Below are 22,966 nucleotides of genomic sequence, written 5' to 3' on the forward strand. Positions count from 1 at the left end.
ACATTCCGACAACAAAATCCTAGGATTTTTTCCAACGGATGTTGGCTCAAACTTGTTTTGCGTACACACGGTCGCACAAAGTTGTCGGAATTTCCGATCGCCAACAACGCGGCGACGTCAACCACATATGATGAGACTAGAAAAGGCCAGTTCAGAACCAACTTTTTCAGACTCGTGGCTTTCAGATCGTTTTCTTCGATTCAGTTTGTGCTTGTGGGTTTGTATTTGCTCTTCAGTGCGTTCAGCGAGTACCATTGACTTGTCATTGTGTTCTTGTTCGTTCGTTACTGTTTTTCAGGTGGCTCTTCACAGGCCTTGCTGTTCTTCAGTGCGTTCTGTTACTTCGTTCTGAGCAGCCGCCCGTTTTCTAGCCATGTTGCGTATACGTACTCCTTGTAGAGTTCGTGCTGTGCGGGGGCTTGGTGTTGGGGTCCTGACCTTGACACAAGTCCAGTCCATGAACAGGGTGGGGAGGAGTTCATGGACCAAGAATTGGTTGCTTCAGCGTGACCAGTTCTCTCATATGCCTTTGCTCTGTGAGATCCGTGAGAATAATCCTGATGATTTCAGGAACTTTCTCCGGATGACGGACCCCGTATTTCACCGTTTGTTGGCTTCGCTGACCCCCTATATCAGCAGGCAGGATACCTGCATGAGGCAAGCCATCACTCCGGAGCAGAGGCTCGTCGCTACCCTGCGGTACTTGGCGACAGGGAGAAGCCTGCAGGACCTCAAGTTCTCAACAGGCATCTCCCCCCAGGCTCTGGGGATCATTATCCCAGAGACCTGTTCTGCCATCATCCAGGTCCTGCAGAAGGAGTATATGAAGGTAAGATTTTTATCCTTTAATATCACATTTTATTGTATTGAATGTTTGCTAATATATTGTATTTCTTTCCTCATTCCCTAATTACCATGATTGTAATATGCTGTGAATGCTTTGTTCTCATGCATGCTGGATTTTTATGCAATTATTTTTTTAGTCCTTCATACATATTTGCCTTCACTAACCTCCCCAGCATGTTCTCCTGGCCCTATATTCACCTCATGTAGTCACTTAACAATATATTTTATCAGCTCCATAGTAGTGCTTTACCCTAAACCCCCCTAAAATGTTTATAAATGTGATTTGTGCTTTAAATTCAGGCAGAGTGCCAGTTGCTTTTTTTGTGGTGTCCCCAAATCATTTTTATTAACCCTCCCTCCCCCCAACTGCTAAGTCAGCTGATACCAATTCTCTATCTATCCTCAATCATCTATCTGCTGACTTTGCCAAACCCATACACACTATACCCCTCTCTTTTGTGGTCAGATTTATGGATGAATTCCCCAAAGCATGTAGTGAAAGGGTCTGCCTGTATACTTTCAAATGGTACTGTTGAAAGTTTTTGTATCCTATTATTATCTTGATAGGTAATAGCAGAATGTCCAAATGTGCTCAAATGTGTACACTGTGTATTTATATCTTTGTATTATGACACTTCTTACCTGTTCAGTGGGCTGCCAATAGTGTAACTAAGGAGGGGCTGTTCCAAGTAATACCCTGTATTTAGGCATTCATCTCTCAATGAAGTGAAGAGGGTTACCTGTCCAAGATCCCCCCCCCCCCCTATAATGTTAGAAATGGCCCATGAGAGGGGGGAGGGTGAATATGATAGGTGTACCTTATACTTTGGTGTTGTAAAATTCCCCTTAATAAATGTTATCTGGATGTTGGCCAAGAATGTTTGTGTCTAATCTGCTTTCCATGTTTATGTGCAAAAATACTAATTTTGTTTTGTTTTCCTCAACAGTTTCCTTCCACGCCACAGGAATGGCAGACTGTGGCCTCCCACTTTGCCCAGCAGTGGGACTTTCCTAACTGCGGAGGGGCAATTGATGGGAAACACGTCCACATCGTCCCACCACCCAACTCGGGGTCGTACTATTATAATTACAAGGGGTTCAATAGTATTGTGATGTTGGCGGTGGTGTCGGCTAATTACAACTTCCTGTATGTGGACGTGGGGAAGAATGGCCAGATGTCCGATGGTGGAGTCATCGCCCAGATGGAGTTTTACAGGCGTCTCCAGAATGGCAGCTTGGACTTGCCACCTCCAGAAGAGAATGTGGAAGGACTCCCATTCGTCTTCGTTGCAGATGAAGCATTTGCGCTGGGGGACCATCTTATGCGGCCATTCCCGATGAGGACCCTCACCCCGGAACAGAGGGTTTTTAATTACCGGCTGGCCAGAGCCAGAAGGGTGGTGGAAAACATATTTGGAATCATGGCCAGCCGGTTCCGCCTATTTCTGACACCCATCCATATGGCGGAGTATAAACTTAATCATATAATCCTGGCGTGCTGTGTTCTACATAACTTTTTACGCCAACATTCTGCCAACTATTCTGGTTCAGTTGGGCCTGAGGCCGGAATGCTAAATGAAACAACCCTGACGACGCTTGAAAGTGGCCTTCCTGGCTTGCCCTCCCTGAGTGCCCGTGACATCCGGTTAAGATACCTTGAGTTCTTTGCGGGTAGGGGGGCCATCAATATGCCAGACAATTTGTGAAGCCTTTATCAAATAAAATCCAAAAAAAAAAGCAAATCTTTGGTGACATTTACTGCTTGTGTTTGTTTTAGCTGACCCTAACAGAAATGTGGGGAGTCCTGAAAATGGCGTAATTGTGTAACCTTATACAAAGCACTGTTGGGTGTTATTTACTAAAGGCAAAGACACTTTGCACTACAAGTGCACTTGAAAATGCACTGAAACTGCACTTGTAGTGCAAAGAGGATTTGCCCTTAGGAAAAAAAAACCATTTTCACAAAAAGCAGCAATTACATCACCACAAAAGTGTTCTAGCGTTGAGACAATAATCCACACATTCTTGATTAACAATCTTTTTAATACCTGCACAATCACATGTGCATTTAGAAAAGGTTTTTAAAACAAACCAACATGTTTGTTGTATAACAATTTTTGGGGTGGCATTATCAAAAATAGAAATGTCCATTTAAGATAAAACAGGCATGTGTAAAACCAACAAGAAAGACACAAATCTTGAACTTACAAAGTTCACATTAGGTAGAACTTGAAGGCAATATCAGACATGAGTATTTAGGAACTGTGTTTGATATTGCGTTCAGATGGGGTGAAGTCACCCCAGGAAAAGCCAAATTTGGAAGATGCACACAAATTTGCCAATGTCAACATGTGCTAGCTGCCATCGCGGGGGATCAAGGGACGTTTTGGGGGAGCAACCCCTTCCTCTCAGCTACTTTATTATTGAGGAAGGGGTTGCACCCCCAAAACGCGTCCATTGATCTCCCGTGATGGCAGATAGCACATGTTGGCACACTGTGTGCATCCTCCAAATTTGGCTTTTCTAAAAATCGCTAAAACATTTTGAACATTGTAGCACACAAAAGAAGAAGTGATTTGGAGGGGTTTTAAACTCGCCCCAAAACATCAATGATGTTTTTATTCTTTTGAATAACATCATTGATGTTTTTCTTGAGGTTTTCCAATTCTAAATTACACCCCATGATCTCCCCAATCAGGATCTGGGCACTTTCTGATGTGAAAGGATCTGGATCCACAACATCACGATCACCTAAAAAGAGAGAAACCAAACAAAAACAGGTATCAAAAATATGCCGGCATCCATCTCTTACCTGAGCCTGTGGTCGCAGACACTCACCTGATTTCCCCTTCTTCCAGAGGAGGGGGGTCTGTGGTCTCCTCGGATGAGGGGTGTCCTCCGAGTCTTTTCTCCCCTATGTAAAACAAAAATGCTATACTTAGCACACAAATATTTGATATCAGAACTATAAATAGGAAACATTGCTTGGAAGTGGGGTACAATTGTCAATTTTGGCAGAGTTCCAAAATGTAGCATTTTCAGTGTCCTTTGTCAAGCTGCAATACTTTACCTGTTTAGTACACGCTTCACAGATGGAGACCCCCCTATAGTAGACACTGGAGGACCTGTGTGCCCCCCTAATAAAAATAGTTTTCTGGTGTCCCACACTAGTGCTCCAGTGTCCAGATGTGAAAACAGCTGTTCAGTGTCCTCTCCTTACACAGAATCTAGTTTGTATTTCATTCTAGTAACAAAGCTATCTACACAACCAAATTAGATTCATACAAGTAGGGCGTAAAAAATGTGGCCAAATGCATATGGCCAAAACAATGGTGTTTTATAGGCCGAAAGAAAAATGTTTGATACGAACGAATAATGTGCCCATGAACATGAAAGTTGCCATTTTAAAATGTACACTTTTAAGAAAAGCAGCACGAACGTAATAAACATAAAGAATAGGAACACAGCACAACTACTTACTTTTTTGCAGCACTCTCTGGATCTTTCTGTACTGCTCATGTTCTCGTAATTTGAGGTCCGACCACCGCTTCCTGAGCTGATCTTTCGATCGTCGTACCCCGAAATTCCGGTGCAGACTCCTGACCACTTTTGCCATGATCTTGGCCTTTCGGACATTGGGGTTGGGGTAAGGTCCATACTTTCCATCATAGTCGGCCTTCTTCAGGATGTCCACCATCTCCAACATCTCGCCAAAGGACATTTGAGGCCTTAAATCTCCTTCTGGATCGGGACGTGTCCGGATCCGGGCTTTCCTCCTCCTCGTTCCTGTAATTAGCACGCACCTGCTGTGTATCCGCCATGTGCTCTTCCCCTACTGCGCATAACGAAAAGGGGCGGGGAATAGACTAGAAAGAATGTCAGGGGCGGGCGGAGTTACATGCATGCGCAGTGTGTATAAAGCGTAACACGCGTGCGGATTACGTACGATCTGTGAGCAGAGGAAGGAGCATCGGAGGCGCTGATCGTGATAACGAAGGTAAGATCTAAACTTGGGCCTATACTGCTTCGAAATTGAAGCCTATATTGTAACAAGATTAGGAGAGTTTGGCCTGACCTTAGGGTTTGTCTTGTGTTGTGTCTTGCAGAGAAAATGGATGGCTTCAATGACCACAACTTCCTCCCCCTGTTCATAGACAAATACAGGGAGCTGCCCTGTCTGTGGCAGGTGAGACATCCCTATTACAATAATAAACAAAAGAGGCAGGCAGCGCTGGAGAAACTACTGGAGTTGGTGACGCCGGTGGTCCCCACAGCAACCATCCCCTATTTAAAAGCCAAAATTGGTGGCCTGAGGAGCACTTATCTTAGGGAGCGCAAGAAAGTCACGGATTCCCAGAGGTCCGGAGCTGCAGCAGATGACATTTATGTCCCCAGGCTGTGGTACTATGAGAGACTGCGATTTCTGTCAGACCACACTGAAGTCAGGGAATCCCTCTCCACTCTTCCTTTCACCCAGCTGAGGCTTCCGATGTCCAACCTGGGCCTTCCAGCCAGGAAGAAGTGGAGGAGCCCAGCTGGAGTCAGGTATAGCATTCTTCTACAGATTTCTTGTCAATAAAGAAATGATCTTTACTAGATGTTATTATTGATTACTAATTGCTGATTGAAAAAAGTGTTTTACATATCAATAGACAGCAGTGGGCACCCAAAATTGGGACAAGAATGAAAAATGCTGGGCTCAGAATGATAGTCTGTTATATTTGTTAACATTCAATTTGCAACAGTCAGGAGGTGAAAATTGTGTGTGAATGATGACTAAAAAACTAAAACTATGTCCCTTTTTCATACACAGGAAGACCTCAGCCAGGAGGAGGCTGTGGAATGTGGCAGGGCATGCAGGAGGGTCAACGCCTCATGTGTAAGCAACTTATTTATAAAGTCCTAACTAAGGGGGTGAGTGGCGAAATCACACCCAAGACCGACGTGATTACGTTGGACCATCCTCCTCCTCCTCCTCCTGCTGCCACAACTCCACCACCAGAGCCACAGCGTGGAAGGAAGACCAGAGAGTGATGGCCCTGGGTTCAGTCTGGTCTGACAAAAGCTGCAGTCTCTTGTATGACCACAGCCTGGGGACACAGATGACATCTGCTGCTTTCCGGATCTCTGGGACTTCTGGACCAGACTGTACTCCCGTAGATAAGGACTCCTCAGGCCACCAATTTTGCTTGAAAATAGTTGATGTGTGCCCTGGGGGTCCAAGGCTTCACCCATTTCTGTTGTTTCTCCAGCGTTGCCTCCCTCTTTAATAAATGAATTTTTGGGGAAAATTATACTCTCCTATGTGTGTTTTCATCCAAAAAGGACAGTTTGTTGGTGAGGATTCAGGGACATTTCGAAAGTACAATGTGAAATTAACAAGAGACAACAACACCAAACAATCTCCTACAGATTAAATAGAACATATCAATGGTGTTGTGATAACTTGACACACAAAACACACACAAAAATATTCTGGAGTAAAAATAAAAATACAATAAAACAAAGATCAGCCTTGGAAAAAAAAAAAAAATAATAATCTGCCTTAAAACCAAAAAAAAAAAAAAACCAACACAAAAATAATGTTGTCAGATGTGACAAATCAAAATATATTGAGGGAATCCAGATAAATAGTAAAGAAAGAAGTTTGTGAGAAGTCTGTGTGAATATGAGCAGCAAAACTACTTCATTCTTCTCACATTATAAAGAAGAAGAGAGTGCGCTGTATTAAACCATTTTTAGCATTGCAGCGTGACGAAAGTGCTGTATCCATTGCGAACGCTAAGTTTACCAGAGCGAGCTGTTCCGTCTCGGAATTTCTTCTCAGCATGCGTGGCACTTTGTGCGTCGGAACAGGCCACACGCGGTCGGAATTGACGCGATCGGATTTTGTTGTCGGAAAATTTTATAGCCTGCTCTCAAACTTTGTGTGTCGGAAAATCCGATGGAAAATGTCCGATGGAGCCCACACACGGTCGGAATGTCCGACAACACGCTCCGATCGGACATTTTCCATCGAAAAATCCGACCGTGTGTACGGGGCATAAATGTTGCAGGTATGGGTTTGTCAGCTCCCTCGTGATAGCAAGAAATGTATGTAAAAAAAAAGTGAACAAGTGAAAATTTTTTAAAAACTAAAATATATCCATCCTAGCACGCACACACAGGTAAGTAAATGATGACTGAGTGGCACATAATAGGTATCACCATGCATCGCATAGTAAAAGGAATACTTTCAGGTCCATTATTTTTGTTTAACTCTAAACTGATAAGCTGTAAAGGTTTTTAAAGAATTGTGGAAAATACTGGGTATCAAAGTTTGTAGCTGTTTAACAGATTCACACAATTTTGAGATCTTGGTGCCTATTTACTCTGTTAAATCTCATTTCTTAAAATTTACAGAAAATGTTGAAAATTTATTGCATTTGTGTGTACTTCAATTAATTTTGATGTATTTTTTAAAAAGAAGTTCAATGTATTTTTTTTTTTACTTATTTGATAACCAGCTATGCTATTATCATGGAATATAAAAAACTGCATTTGCCAAGAATTTTTTTAGGCCATGTGCCTTCAGAAAAACATGTTTTGGGATTTTAAAAGGAAGTAAAACTGTGCTTTTTTTCATGTGTGGGAAAACTGAAAAAAAAAAATGCTCCAACAGCAAAGGGTTAAAGGACAACTGTACAAAGGTACACTTGTCCTTTAGGCCACTTTCACACTGATTCAATGCAAAAACGCATATGCATTTTTGCCGTGATTTTACCATATTTGTGGTGTCGTTTTTTAAGGACATGTGACTCAAAAACGGGCACCTTTTTACCACATTTTCCATTGCTTCGAAAAGAAAGGTGGGTTTTTGGTGGGGTTTTTTTTTAGCTCTCCAAACATGTTCCAAAGATGCTGCAAGCAGGATTTTTTTTTCACTGCAATGGAAGCACACCGCCCCAGAGTAAACGCATTCATTGATTTTAAATGTAAGCATTTTTCTTGAACTTTTCAGGCGCTTTTTTAATGCAAAAGCACTTGAAAAAGTGTGAAAGGGTCCTTAATGTGCAGTTTTGTTTTAAGCTAAGGCTCACAAACAATCAGCAAAGTATTTGGCAACTTTGTTCTGGGTCAGGTACAAGATGAAGTACATTTAAGTTTGGATGTTCAACAGATTACTGTATATGCTGATCACTAAGCACCCACAGAGACATCTGTCTCTGAAACAGGCTCTCTGTCTGAGAGAGCATCCTGCAAAGTGTAAAATGATTAAAAGGCAACATATTTGAACTAAAAGATTAAAAGCCAGTGTCTGCAGTGCACTGGAGAACTGGAAGCTCATTTAGAGCTACCTGTTACTCTGAAGAGATCTATGACCTCCCTTTGTCAAGCATTACACCCAATGGAGCATAGCATAGTAGTGCCTAAAGAAAACAAAGCCACAGGTAGCATTATGATTTGCACCTAAATCTCTACAAAGGACCTCAATTTACTACTGTGTTTGCTGAAAATCATATTCAAATAATGACTTTCAAAAGTCATCATTTACTCAGGAGTATGCACTGCCCCTTTGTGACAGAGGTCAAACAATTGTAACTGGTTTTAATACCCTCTCTATACACCTTTTCATGGTTTCTCACCTTTTGTTGTTTACTTAACATTTGCTGGTTGCCATCAATGATATGTAGACACAAGGTGTCCCTCTGTTTTTTGTTTTTGCTTTTTTTAGGATTAAAGGCAGGGCCGTCTTTAACACAGGGCAAACGGGGCACCTGCCCAGGGCCCAATCTTTGTTGGGGGGCCCAAAGCAATGAGCCCACGCTACCCACGAATTGGGGCCCCAATGACGGTTTTGCAGAGCGCACAGAGGGCACGGGAGGCTGTATTTCGAGCTAGCCAGCAGAGAGGGGGTGGGGCCGGGAACTCCACTGATGCTCTGACCCCACCCCATGCAACCTATATGCTCGGAACAGAGCGGCTGTAGCGAGAGCAGTGATCAGAGTGGGAGTGTCAGTGGAGCTCCTGGCTCCGCCCCTCTATACTGGCTGGGGAGTACAGAGGTCCAGGGGTGGGGCCAGGAGCTCCACTAATACTCTAACCCTGCCCCATGCCTGTATGCTCAGGGGAGAGCAGTTGTAGTGAGAGCAGAGAGTGGAAGCCCCGCCCCCGTTTGCTCGAATGGCCAGGTATGTCCTTACACCCATAAAATGCCTCACTTCTGAAACTCTGAGCTGTGTTATTCAACTGTAAAGCTGTGCATTGCTGAAAGTTCTCTGATCATCTCCTGTATAATGTCTGCAGTCTCAGATTGTCCCCTATATAATGTCTGCAGTCTCTGATTGTCTCCTGTAACATGTCTGCAGTATCTGATTGTCTCCTATATAATGTCTGCAGTCTCTGATTATCTCCTGTATAATGTCCGCAGTCTCTGATTGTCACCTGTAGTATGTCCGCAGTCTCTTATTTTCTCCTGTAGAATGTCAACAGTCTCTGATTGTCTCCTGTAGCATGTCCGCAGTCTCTGATGCTCTCCTGCAGAATATTTGCAGTCTCTGACCCTTTCCTGTAGTATGTGTATTAATGTGCCGCTTTACTTGCTCAATTATTTGGAATTGTTCCAGTGCTCAGTGAGTGGTAATGATGTGTATTAACCTGTAGCAACCAATCAGTGAACAGTAGTAATCTGCTGTAATACCTGGCAACCAATCAGTGAGTGGTAATGATGTGCTGTAACCCCTAGCAACCAATAAGTGAGTGCTAATAATGTGCAGTAACCTCTAGCAACCAATCGGCAAGCAGAAATTATGTGTTGTAACCTTTAGCAACCAGTCAGTGAACAGTAAGGAAAGGCTGTAATCTCTGGCAACCAATTGCAATTGCTGTGTGATCTGCTGCAGTAAACTGATTTTGAGTCCACCTGCTATTTTTTGTAAGTCTCAGAATGGAGGGGGGCCCCAAGAAAATGTTTGGACAGGGCCCAATCAATATCAAAGACGGCCCTGATTAAAGGGTATCCAAACCCAAGAACAACAATGTTATGTATTGCAGCTTACCCATCCTTAGGAAGTGGTAGCTGCAATTGTGTTCTTTTTTTAAGCTTTTTACCTGGGGTTTAGATCAGTAACACTTATTTTCCTAGGGAGAAAATGCTCATTCACTGTACTGTATCTATAGAGGAGCAGCATTGTCACCACAGGGCTTCTCTGTGTGCCACCATAGGAATCCGCTTCCTATGGTGGCACATATGCAGGCTCACTCCTGGGCTGTGTGCATCCATTGACACACACACAGCAGCTTGGCCCGCATCATAATCCCTCCTCCAAGATTTGAATAACAATGGCTCCTGCTGCTGCCTGTGAATGCAGGGAAAGAGAGGAGAGAGCCACAGCAGCTGCAACATTCAGATGGTAGGATCAGAATTTGGCATAAACAACATGAAAGCATTAATCCATCCTGCCTTGTATCAACGGTTCAGGCTGGTGGTGTAATGGTGTGGGGGATATTTTCTTGGCACACTTTGGGCCCCTTAGTACCAATTGAGCGTTTAAACGCCATGGCCTACCTGAGTATTGTTGCTGACCATGTCCATCCCTTTATGACTACAGTGCACCCATCTTCTGATGGGTACTTCCAGCAGGATAATGCACCATGTCACAAAGCTCAAATCATCTCAAAATGGTTTCTTGAACATGACAATGAGGTCACTGTACTCCAATGGCCTCCACAGTCACCAGATCTCAATCCAATAGAACACCTTTGTTATGTGATGGAACGGGAGCATCGCATCATGGACGTGCAGCCGACAAATCTGCAGCAACTGCGTGATGCTATCATGTCAATATGGATAAAAATCTCTGAGGAATGTTTCCAACACCTTGTTAAATATATGCCACAAAGAATTAGGAATTCTGAAGGCAAAAGGGGGTCCAAACTGGTACTAGCAAGGTGTACCTAAATAAGTGGCCGGTGAGTGTATATACATCTCTTGCCCTCTCTCCTTTCTTATGCGGATCTTTTATTTACGAGTGCATTCCAAAGACCACATAGAAAGACAAAAAAAAACAATTGTACTGTATGTACTGCCATCTTATGGTGCCTGCATTTATAGGTTTTTTTTCCCAATAACTGGTTTACTTCTCTTTTTACAAGTCAACAAGATTAAAGAAATCTGTAAATTCCTAAGCATAGTGAGAAGGATAAGATATACTGGAGATTAGACATGCATCTAAGAAAAATTTACTATCACTTGTGATGCATCTATGTTTTTTCCCCTTTTTTTTCATCTCCAAAAGGTGAACTTACACTTTAATTTTCTAATATATGATTTATTTTGTACTACGGTCTATTAATCAGGTTCAGATACCTCCACCTAATCCATTCACTGCATTTTTAATTCTAATCAAGAATGCTGGAAGCGACACACCAAACACATAAATTAAAATGACAAATCCATGCCAAGATTTTATAACCGTTTCAACTAACATTTCAAGGACGTTGCAAAGAAATATCCAACCTTGCAAGTTATATGTGCTAATTTCTTCTCGCCTCCACCCTCACCATCCTGAAACAACACCTCTGTTACTTTCCTGCTAATGTTTTCCAAATTATATTCCACTATGGAAGCTAATCTTGTGTTTAGAAATAACAAAGCACGGGTGGCTGGTTCTAAAGCTGGATCATAAATGCAGCCACGTGGAGACACAAAGGAATAAAACTTACATGCTTTTTATGTTTTCAGCCACAGAAGTCGCGTACTGTGCATCAGTCTGCAAAGAGAGGAGATACAACATAGATATATGAATTTGATTTAAATAAAAGCATGATAATGTCTTCTAAAACTTTAAAACTGAGCGCCATTCATATAAACAAAATATACATTTATCCAGTTAGGTATTAATTAAAAAAAAACTATTAGATTTATTTTTACACAGCACTGAATCGGTCTTAATTATTAGCCCCCCCTTTAGCCCTTTTATCCCCTGCAAAAGAGGATTCAGCCTGGGAGAATGAACAGCAGCACCTAGAACCAATCTGGACTTTATTTCTTTGCAGAGTACTGTTGATCTAACTCAGTGAACATGCTTACAAGACGAAGGACCTCATCAGTGTACTATTGCTCCTTTACCGGTCAGTCACAGGCTGCATTGAGACTTGCAGGTTGCATTGCTTACCTACATGATCTGCAGAGGTCAAGAACCTGACTGTGCCGTCTGCCAGAAGTGCCTGGCTTACAAGATTGGGCTGAAAACAATTACAAATCCTTTGGCAGTTCACATATATTAACATACTGTTTATTCTGCAGTTTGTCTGGAATTCGTGTTCGGGGGGGGGGGGGTATTAGGGGGGCCATTGCTATGCCAGCAAATTTGTAAATTATTATATATTTTCTATTTTATCTGATAAAATCTTGATTTTGATTTACTGCTTGCGTTTCTTTTAGCTGTCTCCTAGGTTCTCCTAGTGCACTTGTAGTGCCAAGTGGTTTTTCCATTATTAAATAACACCCATTGTCACTGTAAACACCAATTTAATACAATAACTGGTATTGAGCATTGAAAAAAGAAGCCACACATTGTTGAGCATAAAACCTTTTACTCCGTGCACATGCACATGTGCATTATAAAACATTTTTGTGTAAAAAAAATCTTGGTTTTATAAAGTTTTACCTTGATTTTTTTTTTACATAAACAGGCATGTTTCAAAACATAACATACACAACTCAGGAACTTACAAAGTTCAACATTGAAAAACTGAAGGCAATATCAGACATTACAGTGTCAAAAATGTGTTGATCTTGCCTTCATCAGATAGGGTGATGTCACCCCTGTAAAAGCCACATTTTGAAGATGCACCCAAATTGGGAGTCAAACTGGGGATTTCCCTCCTGATTCCATGCCTAATGTCAACATGTGCTATCTCCCATCATGGGGGAACAATGGACGTGTTTTGGGGGTGCAACCACTTCCTCTCACCTACTTGAGTTGCGAGGAAGGGGTTGCACCCACAAAACACGTACATTGATATTCTCTGATGGCAGATAGCACATGTTGACACACTGTGTGCATCTTCAAAATTTGGCTTTTAAAATGCGTCAAAAATGTATAAAAATTGGTAAAAAAAAAAAAATTGTGTCATTTTGTTTTTTTAGATTCTTCCTAGTACATCAATCATGTTCTTCAGTTTTTGTTCAACCTCATTTGTTTTTTGCTTTATGATGTCTAAATCCCGACTACAAAACATTGTGTCCTGGATTAGCATTTGTGCACTGTCACTGGTGAAATGAGTAGATTGTTCTTCCAAAACATGCACATCACCTAAAAGAAAAAATACACACCATGTATTATAAATATGCAGGCATACATCTATTACCTGAATCTGTGGTATCAGACACTGACCTGTTATGGTGACAATTTCAACCACTTCTTCCACCTCTCCTTCCTCCACATCCTGAGGTTGTGGTGTCCTCTGTTCCCCTTCTTTCGGAGGTGGAGGGTTCCTGGTGTCCTCAGACGTCCCGAGTCTTTTCTCCCCTATGATAATGAAACAAAAGGTATACTTAGCACACAGATATTTGAGGCCATAAATAGGAATATGAAACATTGCTTGGAAGTGGGGTACAATTGTCTGTTTTGGCAGAGTTCCAAGCTTAAGACATGATTTTTTACCTTACCAAAGCTGGAATACTTAACTTTTTTGGCCAATTTTCACACATGGAGACACCCCAAGTATCCACTGGAGTACCTGTGTGGGACACCATAAAAAATTTGTTATGGTGTCCCACACTAGTGCTCCTTAGTCCAGATGTGTAAACAGCTGCTGAGTGTCCTCTCCTTACATTACACTGAATCAAGTTTGCAATTCTTTCTAGTTTCAAACACATCTAGACAACAATGTCCTAAACTTCTTTTAAGACAAATAGGCATGACCAAATGTAGTTAACCCTGTATCTGCCAAAAACATATTTAGTTGGCAAACGAACAATGTTTACTGTGACCGATTACTGTGCCCACGAACATGAAAGTAGCCATTTAAAACTGTACAACAGTAAAACCCCTTTCACACTGGGGCGCCTGCAAAGCCCTCTGTCTCCAATATGAAAACCCCGAGGGCTTTCACATTGGAGCGGTGCGCTGACAGGACGGTAAAAAATGTCCTGCTAGCAGCATCTTTGGATCGGTGAAGGAGCGGTGTATACTGCAGCAGCGATTTGCGGTGGTTTTAACCCTTTCTCGGCCGCTAGCAGGGGGTAAAACCTCCCCTGCTAGCGGCCGAATACCGCCGCTAAAATGACGGTAAAGCAGCGCTAAAAATAGCACCGTTTTACTGCCGACACCGCCCCAGTGTGAAAGGGGCCTAAAGAAAAGTACATGGAGCAGCATGCAAGTAATAATAATAATAATAGGCACACACGACAACTACTTACTTTTTAGAAGCACTTTCTTGATCCTTCTGTACTGATCCTGATCCCTCAATTTCAGGCCTGACCAGCATTTCCTCAATTGCTCCTTGGATCGTCGTACCCCAAAATTCCTGTGCAGACTCTTCACAACTTTAGACATGATCTTAGCCTTTCTCACATTTGGGTTTAGGTAAGGTCCATACTTCAGGTCACAGTCGTCCCTGTTCAAGATGTCCACCATCTCCACCATCTCTACAAAGGCCATATTTGAGGCCTTAAATCTCCTGCGGGATCGTGACGTTTCTGGCTCCGGGCTTTCCTCCTAGTTACTGCTATGTCTCCACCATGTTCCTCTCCCACTGCGACGAAAGAGAAGGGGTGGGGAATATTCTAGAAAGAACGTCAGGGGCGGGCGATGCAAGCGGAGTTTCACGCATGCACAGTGTATATAAAGCTAACACGCACGTGTCATACGTACGATCTGTGAGTGGCGGAAGTTCCGATCGTGAGAATAAGGTAACATTTTAACTTGGGACATCAGTGGCCTATACTGATTCAAGATTGAGGCCTATATTGGGATAAGATTAGGAGAGTTTAGCCTGATATTAGTGTTTTTGTCTTGTGTTTTGCAGCAAATATGAAACAATTCAAAAACCCGGAATTCATGGGCCAGTTCATAGACACATACAGGGATATGAGAAATTTGTGGGAGGTTAAAAACCCCTTATATCGAAATAAACCAGCTAGGAAGGCATCGCTGGAGAAACCGCTGCAATTTGTGAAGACGCAGGTCCCCAACGCAGACATCGAGTTTGTGGATAGGAAAATTAGTAGCTTGTATGCATGTATAGGAAGCTTGTATGCATGTATAGGAAGGAGCTTAATAAGGTCCAGGCTTACATGAAATCAAGAGCAGCAGCAAAGGATGTGTATGTACCTAGTCTGTGGTACTACAACAGGATGCGGTTTCTGGAAGACCAGATTGAAGCCAGGGAATCACTTTCTACACTTCCATCCACCCTTCCCTCAACCCCAGCTCAGGCTTCCGAGGACCAACCTGGGCCTTCCATCCTGGAAGAAGTTGAGGAGCCCAGCTGGAGCCAGGTATAGTATTTCTTAACATATTTATTGTCCGAAAATTATTGTTGTTAACTAGATGTTATTATTGATAACAAATGAATGATTTAACAAAAAAGTGATTTACATATTAATAGACAGTAGGGGGCAAAAATGATTGTGACAAGAATGAAAAATGCTGGGCTCAGAATAAGTCTTTTCTGTTTATTAACATTCAATTTGCAACAGTCATGAGCTGAAAATTGTGTGTGATTGATGAACCAAAAACTAAAACTATGTCCTTTTTTCATACACAGGAAGACCTCAGACAGGAAGAGGCTCTGGAATGTGGGAGCCAGGAGGAGGCGGGGGTAAGTGTCAGCCAGGCCCAGTAGCCTCACCCAATCCCAGGTGCCTCCCCTCCGCCTTACAACAAAAAGGGCCAGAAAGGGGAGTAACGTGGAGGAGGTAGCACTGGGCCTCATTAAGAACACTAATGCAGCCCTGAAAACACCCCCTGACGCTGAAGAGGCCTATGGCTGCTATGTAGCTGCAAAATTGCAGCAAATGGAGGAGGGCCAACGCCTCATCTGTGAAAAGATTATTTTTCAGGCCCTTCATAAGGGGTTGAGGAGCCAAATGACTGATAACATGCACTTATGTGCGCTTGCCCATCCTCCTTCTCCTCCTGCCACAAGGTCACCTCCAAAGCCACAGCCTCCAAGGAAGGCTGCAGGGAAGCGTGGAGGGAAGGCTGCAGGGAAGACAAGAAAGTGATGGCCTGGGTTCAGTCTGGTCTGACAGAAGACACAGGGTGTTGTAGTACCACAGCCTGGGGACATATATGTCATCTGCTGCTGTTCCAGATCTCTGGGAGTCCTGGACCAGATTGTAAATAAAAATTGGTAGCCTGAGAAGTCCATATAATAGGGAGTACAAAGAGTTGATGTGTGCCCTGGTGTACAAATTCAAGCAGTTTCTCCAGCGTTGCCTTCCTCTTTATTTTGTTATGAGCCAGAATAAATGGAGATTTTTTTTATATGAAAATACTTGCCTATGTGTTTTTCTTCAAATAGGACAGTTTGTTTGTGAGTAGGCAGGTACATTTCAAAAATACAATGTCTAATTACATACATACAAGATACATACAATTACATACAATTAAATACAAGATAACAATGTTGTTGTGGAAACTTGACACACTAAAAAAAAAATTATGGAGATCACTAGAAAATAATTTAAAAATAATAAAAAAACAGGAGATGTTGATTTAAAAAAAAAATTAAAAAATAACTCTGTGTGAATATCAGCAGCAAAACAAATTCATTATTCTAGCATTATAAAGAACAAAAGAATGCGCTGCATTAAAAGATTCGTACTTCATTCTGAGCATGCGTCATTTTTTGCGCGTCCGAATTGCTAGGAACTTTTTCCGCCCAAAAAATAGAGAACCTGCTCTCAATCTTTTGCTGGCGGGAATTCCGCCAGCAAAAGTCCGATGGAACATACACACGGACGCAATTTCCGACCAAAAGCTCTCATCGGACGTTTGCTGGCGGAATTTCCGATTGTGTGTACGGGGCATTAGATTTAGAACAACAAGCAAGGCTACAGTTCAACAGACAATAAAAAATACATCATATTAAGTGGTGACATGAAAATATCTGTAGGATTGTCATTTAGGTTTAATGTACACAGAACGTTTTAAAACCTCTCCTGAACAATTTAACTTGACATATAGTAACCGACATTTAAAAACATCAGTTTTGCAACCGCATTTACATGCCGCTTTTAGAAGTGTTTTTTTTTAAAACAGTCAAAAATTAAAAACGCCTGTAAACGAAACGTGGCTAAACGCGAGTTGCTGCGTTTACAGGCGTTTACAAGCTGTTACAGGCATTTGGCAATTTAAATGCCTCTGAACATATGTCCTGAACGATAAGATAACAGAGAAGAGTTCAGGGGCAGCTGAAAAAAACGCCCAACTCCTAAACGTCCGTTTACCAGCAGCAGCGTACATGAAGCCTTACAGTTACTATTGTGATAAATAAAAGCTTTCTTTTTACTGTTCCATAACAGTTGGACTTAAAGTTGTTGTAAACCCACTTGGTGTTTTTCAGGCAATCTTGCATGTTCCATAATGCTATGTGCCCTGTGTATGTGCTTTATTAAAAAAAAAAATGTTCTATACCTTATTTCATAGCGGCACTTGGCACTCACGTGACCGGCCACCATACCCTCTCCTGATCTGATAGCTACAGCGGGAGGGGCTGAGAATCGCCCACTGATGTCAGTCTAGAGGAGAGGAGGAGAGCAGCAATGGTCACCTGAGCGCCGAGCTGCGCTCTCAAATAAGGTATAGAGAAGCATTTTTTTAATAAAGCACATGCACAGGGGCACATAGCATTATGGAACACAGGGGATTGACTAAAAATGTCAGTAATTTTAGCAGCAGGAGGGGAAGGGCAGGCACTGACACTAGCTGACAGGCAGGGAGGGGGGACAGAGGAGAGACAGCAGACGACATAGGCATGTAAACTGACCACGGTGTCAGGGCTCAGCAGCCATGATAAATGTGGTCCATTTACAGAGGGGAGGACAGCACCGGGTAGGATCAGCCAGGTATTATAGATCAATGTTTCTCAACTCTAGACCTCAAGTACCCCCAACAGGTCATGTTTTCAGGATTTCCCTCAGATGAAATGGCTGTGGTAATTACTAAGGCATTGATCAAACTGATCAAATCACCTGTGCAAAATAATGGACAGCCTGAAAACATGACCTGTTGGGGGTACTTGAGGACTAGAGCTGAGAAACATTGTTTTAGATCAGGGGTCTCAAATTGGTAGTCCTCCAGCTGTTGCGAAAATACAAGTCCCATGAGGCACTGCAAGGCTGACAATTACAAGCATGACTCCCACAGGCAGAGGCATGATGGGACTTGTAGTTTCGCAACAGCTGGAGGGCCGCCAGTTTAAGACCCCTGTTTTAGATGATAGAAAGGGCAAAATTACATAGCACAAGCACTGTGCTGTTATTCATGCTTTAAAGGAACAGGATCCACTTCTTTTATCCATTTCAGCATCCTCCTTGTTGCCCATTTTTGTTTTTATATTTTGTGATCACATTTTTATTGTAACTAGGCTTTTTAGCAATAAAAAAACCCACCGTGCTTATCTACACTATGTGGAGCCTGTTTATTTTTTCTCCACATACCATCTGAGAGAAAATCCAGTTTCCACTTCAGTCTCATGCGTGACGCACTGGCTCTTCTGATCCGTACCTTGGCCATCCTTTGTGAGGACCTACCTGGCGGCCCCGGGAGATCCATGCAGAGTTCGATATAGAAGGTTTCCAGAGTCGTGATGTCCGCTTCCAGGCCTTGAGAGGCAATCTGCTCGAGTGATTCCCTGTCGCTGACAAGGGAGTCCAATGTGTCTGGTAAGAGTTTCTTACACACCATTTTTTCCAAGATTTATGCAGTTGTTGGATACAGTTCCTCTGGAAGACTTAAAGATCTACCTGTGTTTGAACATTTGCTGTTGTACACATTCACTTACCATTCCCAGTGGGACACTCTACACATAAAATTTTTTTTTAATCACTTACTGGACTTTATTCACACATGTTGCGAGACTTATGAGTCATTTTTTTTTGATGTGGACACTATTTATTAAGTGTTATTATCTAGCTGTTTCCCGGACGGGGGACTTTTCTCACAATTTATGCGCTACATTTTTTCTTTACAGTATTTGTTTGGTTGTTGTCACTTTGTATGTAGCGGCTCCTTATCTTTATTTTTGTTTATTTTTCTCAGCGCAGTGTATATATTTAATTTATATAGTCATATGACGTCCGCACATTGGATCTCCAATCCTGGGTGGACGTCATATGACGTCCTCGGTTTCTCGCCGCTCCTGCTGGCCCCCGGGGGCCCGCAGCACGGCAATCGGAGATGAGGTGTGTCCCTCTGTCACAGTTCATCTGAGTACCTGTCACAGTCCATCTGAGTACCTGTCACAGCCCATTTGAGTACCTGTCACCGCCCATCAGAGTACCCGAGTACCAGTCACCAGCCCATCAGAGTACCCGAGTACCTATCTGTAGCTCATCAGAGTACCCAAGTACCTATCACCAGGCCATCAGAGTACCCGAATACCTGTCACCAGGCCATCAGAGTACCCGAGTTCCTGTCACCAGCCCGTCGGAGTACCCGAGTACCTGTCACCAGCCCATCGGAGTAACCGAGTACCTATCACCAGCCCATCAGAGTAACCGAGTACCTGTCACCAGCCCATCAGAGTACCCGAGTACCTATCTGCAGCCCATCAGAGTACCTGAGTACCTATCTGCAGACCATGCCTCATAGAATATATGTTGGGGTGTTTGCTTTCCAAAATGGGGTCATTTTGTGGGTAACTCCACTGTCCTGGTGCTCCAGGGTCTTTAAAAGTGTGATAGGTAGGAATGAAATGAGATGTGTAATTCATGCTCCTAGAACGCCTGAAGGTACTACTTTAATGTTGGGCCTTTGTATGTGGCCAGCCTGTGTAAAAGTCTCACACATGTGGTATCGCCATACTCAGGAGGAGTAGCAGAATGTGTTTTGGGGTTTAATTCTTGCTATATACATGCTATGTGTTAGAAATATCTTATAGATTGACAAAAAAAAAGATTTTCATTTTCTTTCCACGTTTTCTGAAGACTTGTGTAAAAAAATTAACCATTCAAAAGACTCATAATGCTTCATAGAATATACGTTGGGGTGTTCGTTTTCCAGAATGGGGTCATTTTGTGGGTCAATTCCACTGTTCTGGTGCTCCAGGGCCTTCACAAATGTAATAGGTCGTTAGGAAATTAGAGGTGTAATTTATGCTCCTAGAACCCCTGATGGTGCTCCCTGCATGTTGGACCTCTGTGAGTGGCCAGGCTGTGTAAAAGTCCCACACATGTGGTATCGCCATACTCGGGAGGAGTCGCAGAATGTATTTTGGGGAGTAATTGGAAGTATACATATACAGTGTGTGAGAATTAACTTGTTATTATGACAATTTTGTGGAAAAAAAAAATCTTCATTTTCCCAAGAATTGTGGGAAAAAAATTACAACTTCAAAAAACTCACCATGCCTCTTACTAAATACCTTTGACTGTCTAATTTTCAAAAAGGGTCACTTGGGGGGTATTTGTACTTTCCTGACATTTCAGAGCCTCCAGAAATGAGATAGGCCATTCAATGATTTGCACCATAGCTTGTAGACGCTATAACTTTCACAAAGACCAAATAATATCCACTAATTTGAGTTATTTTTACCAAAGAGATGTAGCAGTATACATTTTGGCCCATATGTATGAACAAAAATGACTTATTTGCAAAATTTTATCATAGAAACTAAAAAAAAGTGGTTTTTTTTTTCAAAATTTGCACTCCTTTTTCACTTACGTCGCAAAAAATAAAAAACCCAGTGGTGATTAGATACCACCAAACGAAAGCTCTATGTAACGAGCCCCTTTGCTCGCTCGGTTCCACTCTCCCGACACTCCTCTGCAGCTATTGAATCAGATTGCAACGTCTGATGGTTCGGTCATCCAATGCTCCGGGACTAGAACAACAGCTCTGTGCCGTTCTAGTCCAGTTGTGATAGCTCAGAACAAACTCCAGGCAGGCTGTATGTAAGTTCAAACAGGAATCTCACTTTATTGCAAAATACAGGCTTTTATACCCTAAAAGTGGAGGTGCAGACCTCCTGCTCATATTACTCTAACAATACAGCTGTAACCTAATTAACCTAATTAACATGAACTAATTAACTAATCCCTTTAGACAGCCTAGATGACTCAGACATGACTTTTAGGCCAGACTGGCCGTCTTGTAGTTCAGAAAATCCAATCAACATTATCACAATCAACATAGACTCTTCACACAATAGCAGAGTTAATTAACACAAATAACAATGGGGATCTAATGGCTCTTAGATCCCATACTATAGACTTATTTACAATACACATTTTAGCAGACAATAGACAGACAGGTGTTGGAATTTACATCAGCATCTCCTAACAGTATCTGTCCCAGCATTATGAATCAGCCACTATTCCAATATGGCAAATCCAGGGTCCCCAGAGTTTGTGTGTCCTGGGGGACCAGGACCCGAATCCACAGTAATACCACCTCAAGGGTCCCCAGGCATACAGCTCACAAAGAGCACCGTTCCCCCAAATGCAAGGGCCCACGATCGATCGTCAAGAGGCTAGCATACAGTCCCCTCCAAAAGTCTCTTTCCCGGCTAGGTCTGTCACATTTCTCCCCTTTCGGCACGAGACTAACACAGGAGGAGACCCCAGACGGGTTGACTCCGAAGTTAGTCAGTAGTTCCAGTCCTCTAATGCCTGTACCCACACAGTACCCCAAACAAATTGTTCCAAACAAAGCATTACTCACCCAGCCAACCTCTGCCTCTCTCAGAGAACATATCTGCCGCTGGGGAGAGGCTTGGACTGGCCCTTCTCCCTGGAGTCCTTTCTGCCGCTGGAGAGAAGACAGGGTGTCTGGGCTCACTCCGTCGTGCTGTTGGGGATCTGGGACGACTGCCCAGCATCCCTGGGGTATACAGGTGGAGACTGAAGTCCCATCCACCTTCACAGGACATCCATCCTCTGTTAGATGAGGGTAGAGTCCAGCAGTACTCGGCCCTGTTGCCAGCCCTTCTGCTGGAAACCCCACACCATCTGCTCCGGCTAACTGTTGGGGAGGGACGACGAACACCTTCTCTCCCTTCTCCCCCTGTATCCTGATCTGCTGCTGGGAAGTGACCACCTCCTTCTCACCCTGAGCCTCCGTTACCGCCGCAGGTGTAGGGCAGAGATCTTGGACCCTCTGTCCGGTTGCCAGCGCTTCAGCTGGGGAAGTTCCTTGTGACTTCACAGATACTTCTGTTGGTGCTGGGCAGAGCATAGTGAAGTTTGGCCTTAATAACAGCTCCTCTTCTGCTGGAGGCTCACCAGGTTGTTCTTCCTCAGCAGAAAAGTCTATCAAATCCCCTGTCTCTGCAACTGGTGTCTGGGGATAAAGGTTCACCATCTCCTCTCCATGGAACCCAGAAGATGCTATCAGTGCTGGGCAGAGCACAGTAAAGTTTGGCCCTAATAACAGCTCTTCTTCTGCTGGAGGCTCACCAGGTTGTTCTTCCTCAGCAGAAAAGTCTATCAAATCCCCTGTCTCTGCAACTGGTGTCTGGGGATAAAGGTTCACCATCTCCTCTCCGTGGAACCCAGAAGATGCTATCAATGCTGGGCAGAGGTTAGCAGAGCTCTGCCCTGTTGTCAGCACTTCAGGTTTGGGGACGGCAATCTTCAGATTTTCCACTGCCGATTCTCTGGCATTCTGCTGGACAGGCACATTCCTCCATCCAAGATCATCCAATGCAGAAACAGGTTCATCAAGGTTAGTCAGCACTTGCTGCATCCGCCATAAACCTCCCCCTCCATAGCTGCGGGTGCAGGTTGGCAAAGCACACCGTTACTCTGCCACACTGTCAACTCTTCAGCCAGGATTTCAGAGTTGTCAACTGGTATTTCATGATAGTCCCAGGCAAAGGGAGCACCACCCTGCCCCTGAGCAGAGTCTAACAGCTGTTTGTAGGCGATCTCCAACTCCCAATCCTGAACGGCCAGAAACTCCAA

The 22,966-nt window shown here is 43.2% G+C and overlaps 1 protein-coding gene across 1 annotated transcript in view; it reads right to left on the minus strand.

Moving 5' to 3' along the window:
- The window catches only part of MGAT4B (alpha-1,3-mannosyl-glycoprotein 4-beta-N-acetylglucosaminyltransferase B), a 992,488-nt gene that overhangs the window by 505,594 nt on the left and 463,928 nt on the right, over positions 1 to 22,966 (minus strand). The window contains exon 5 of the mRNA XM_073621056.1: positions 11,551 to 11,597. Within this exon, the coding sequence (XP_073477157.1) occupies positions 11,551 to 11,597 (47 nt within the window). The remainder of the gene's footprint in view (positions 1 to 11,550; positions 11,598 to 22,966) is intronic.

The sequence above is a fragment of the Aquarana catesbeiana genome, linkage group LG03 (assembly GCF_042186555.1).
Source record: "Aquarana catesbeiana isolate 2022-GZ linkage group LG03, ASM4218655v1, whole genome shotgun sequence".
NCBI classification, from domain to species: Eukaryota; Metazoa; Chordata; class Amphibia; order Anura; family Ranidae; genus Aquarana; species Aquarana catesbeiana.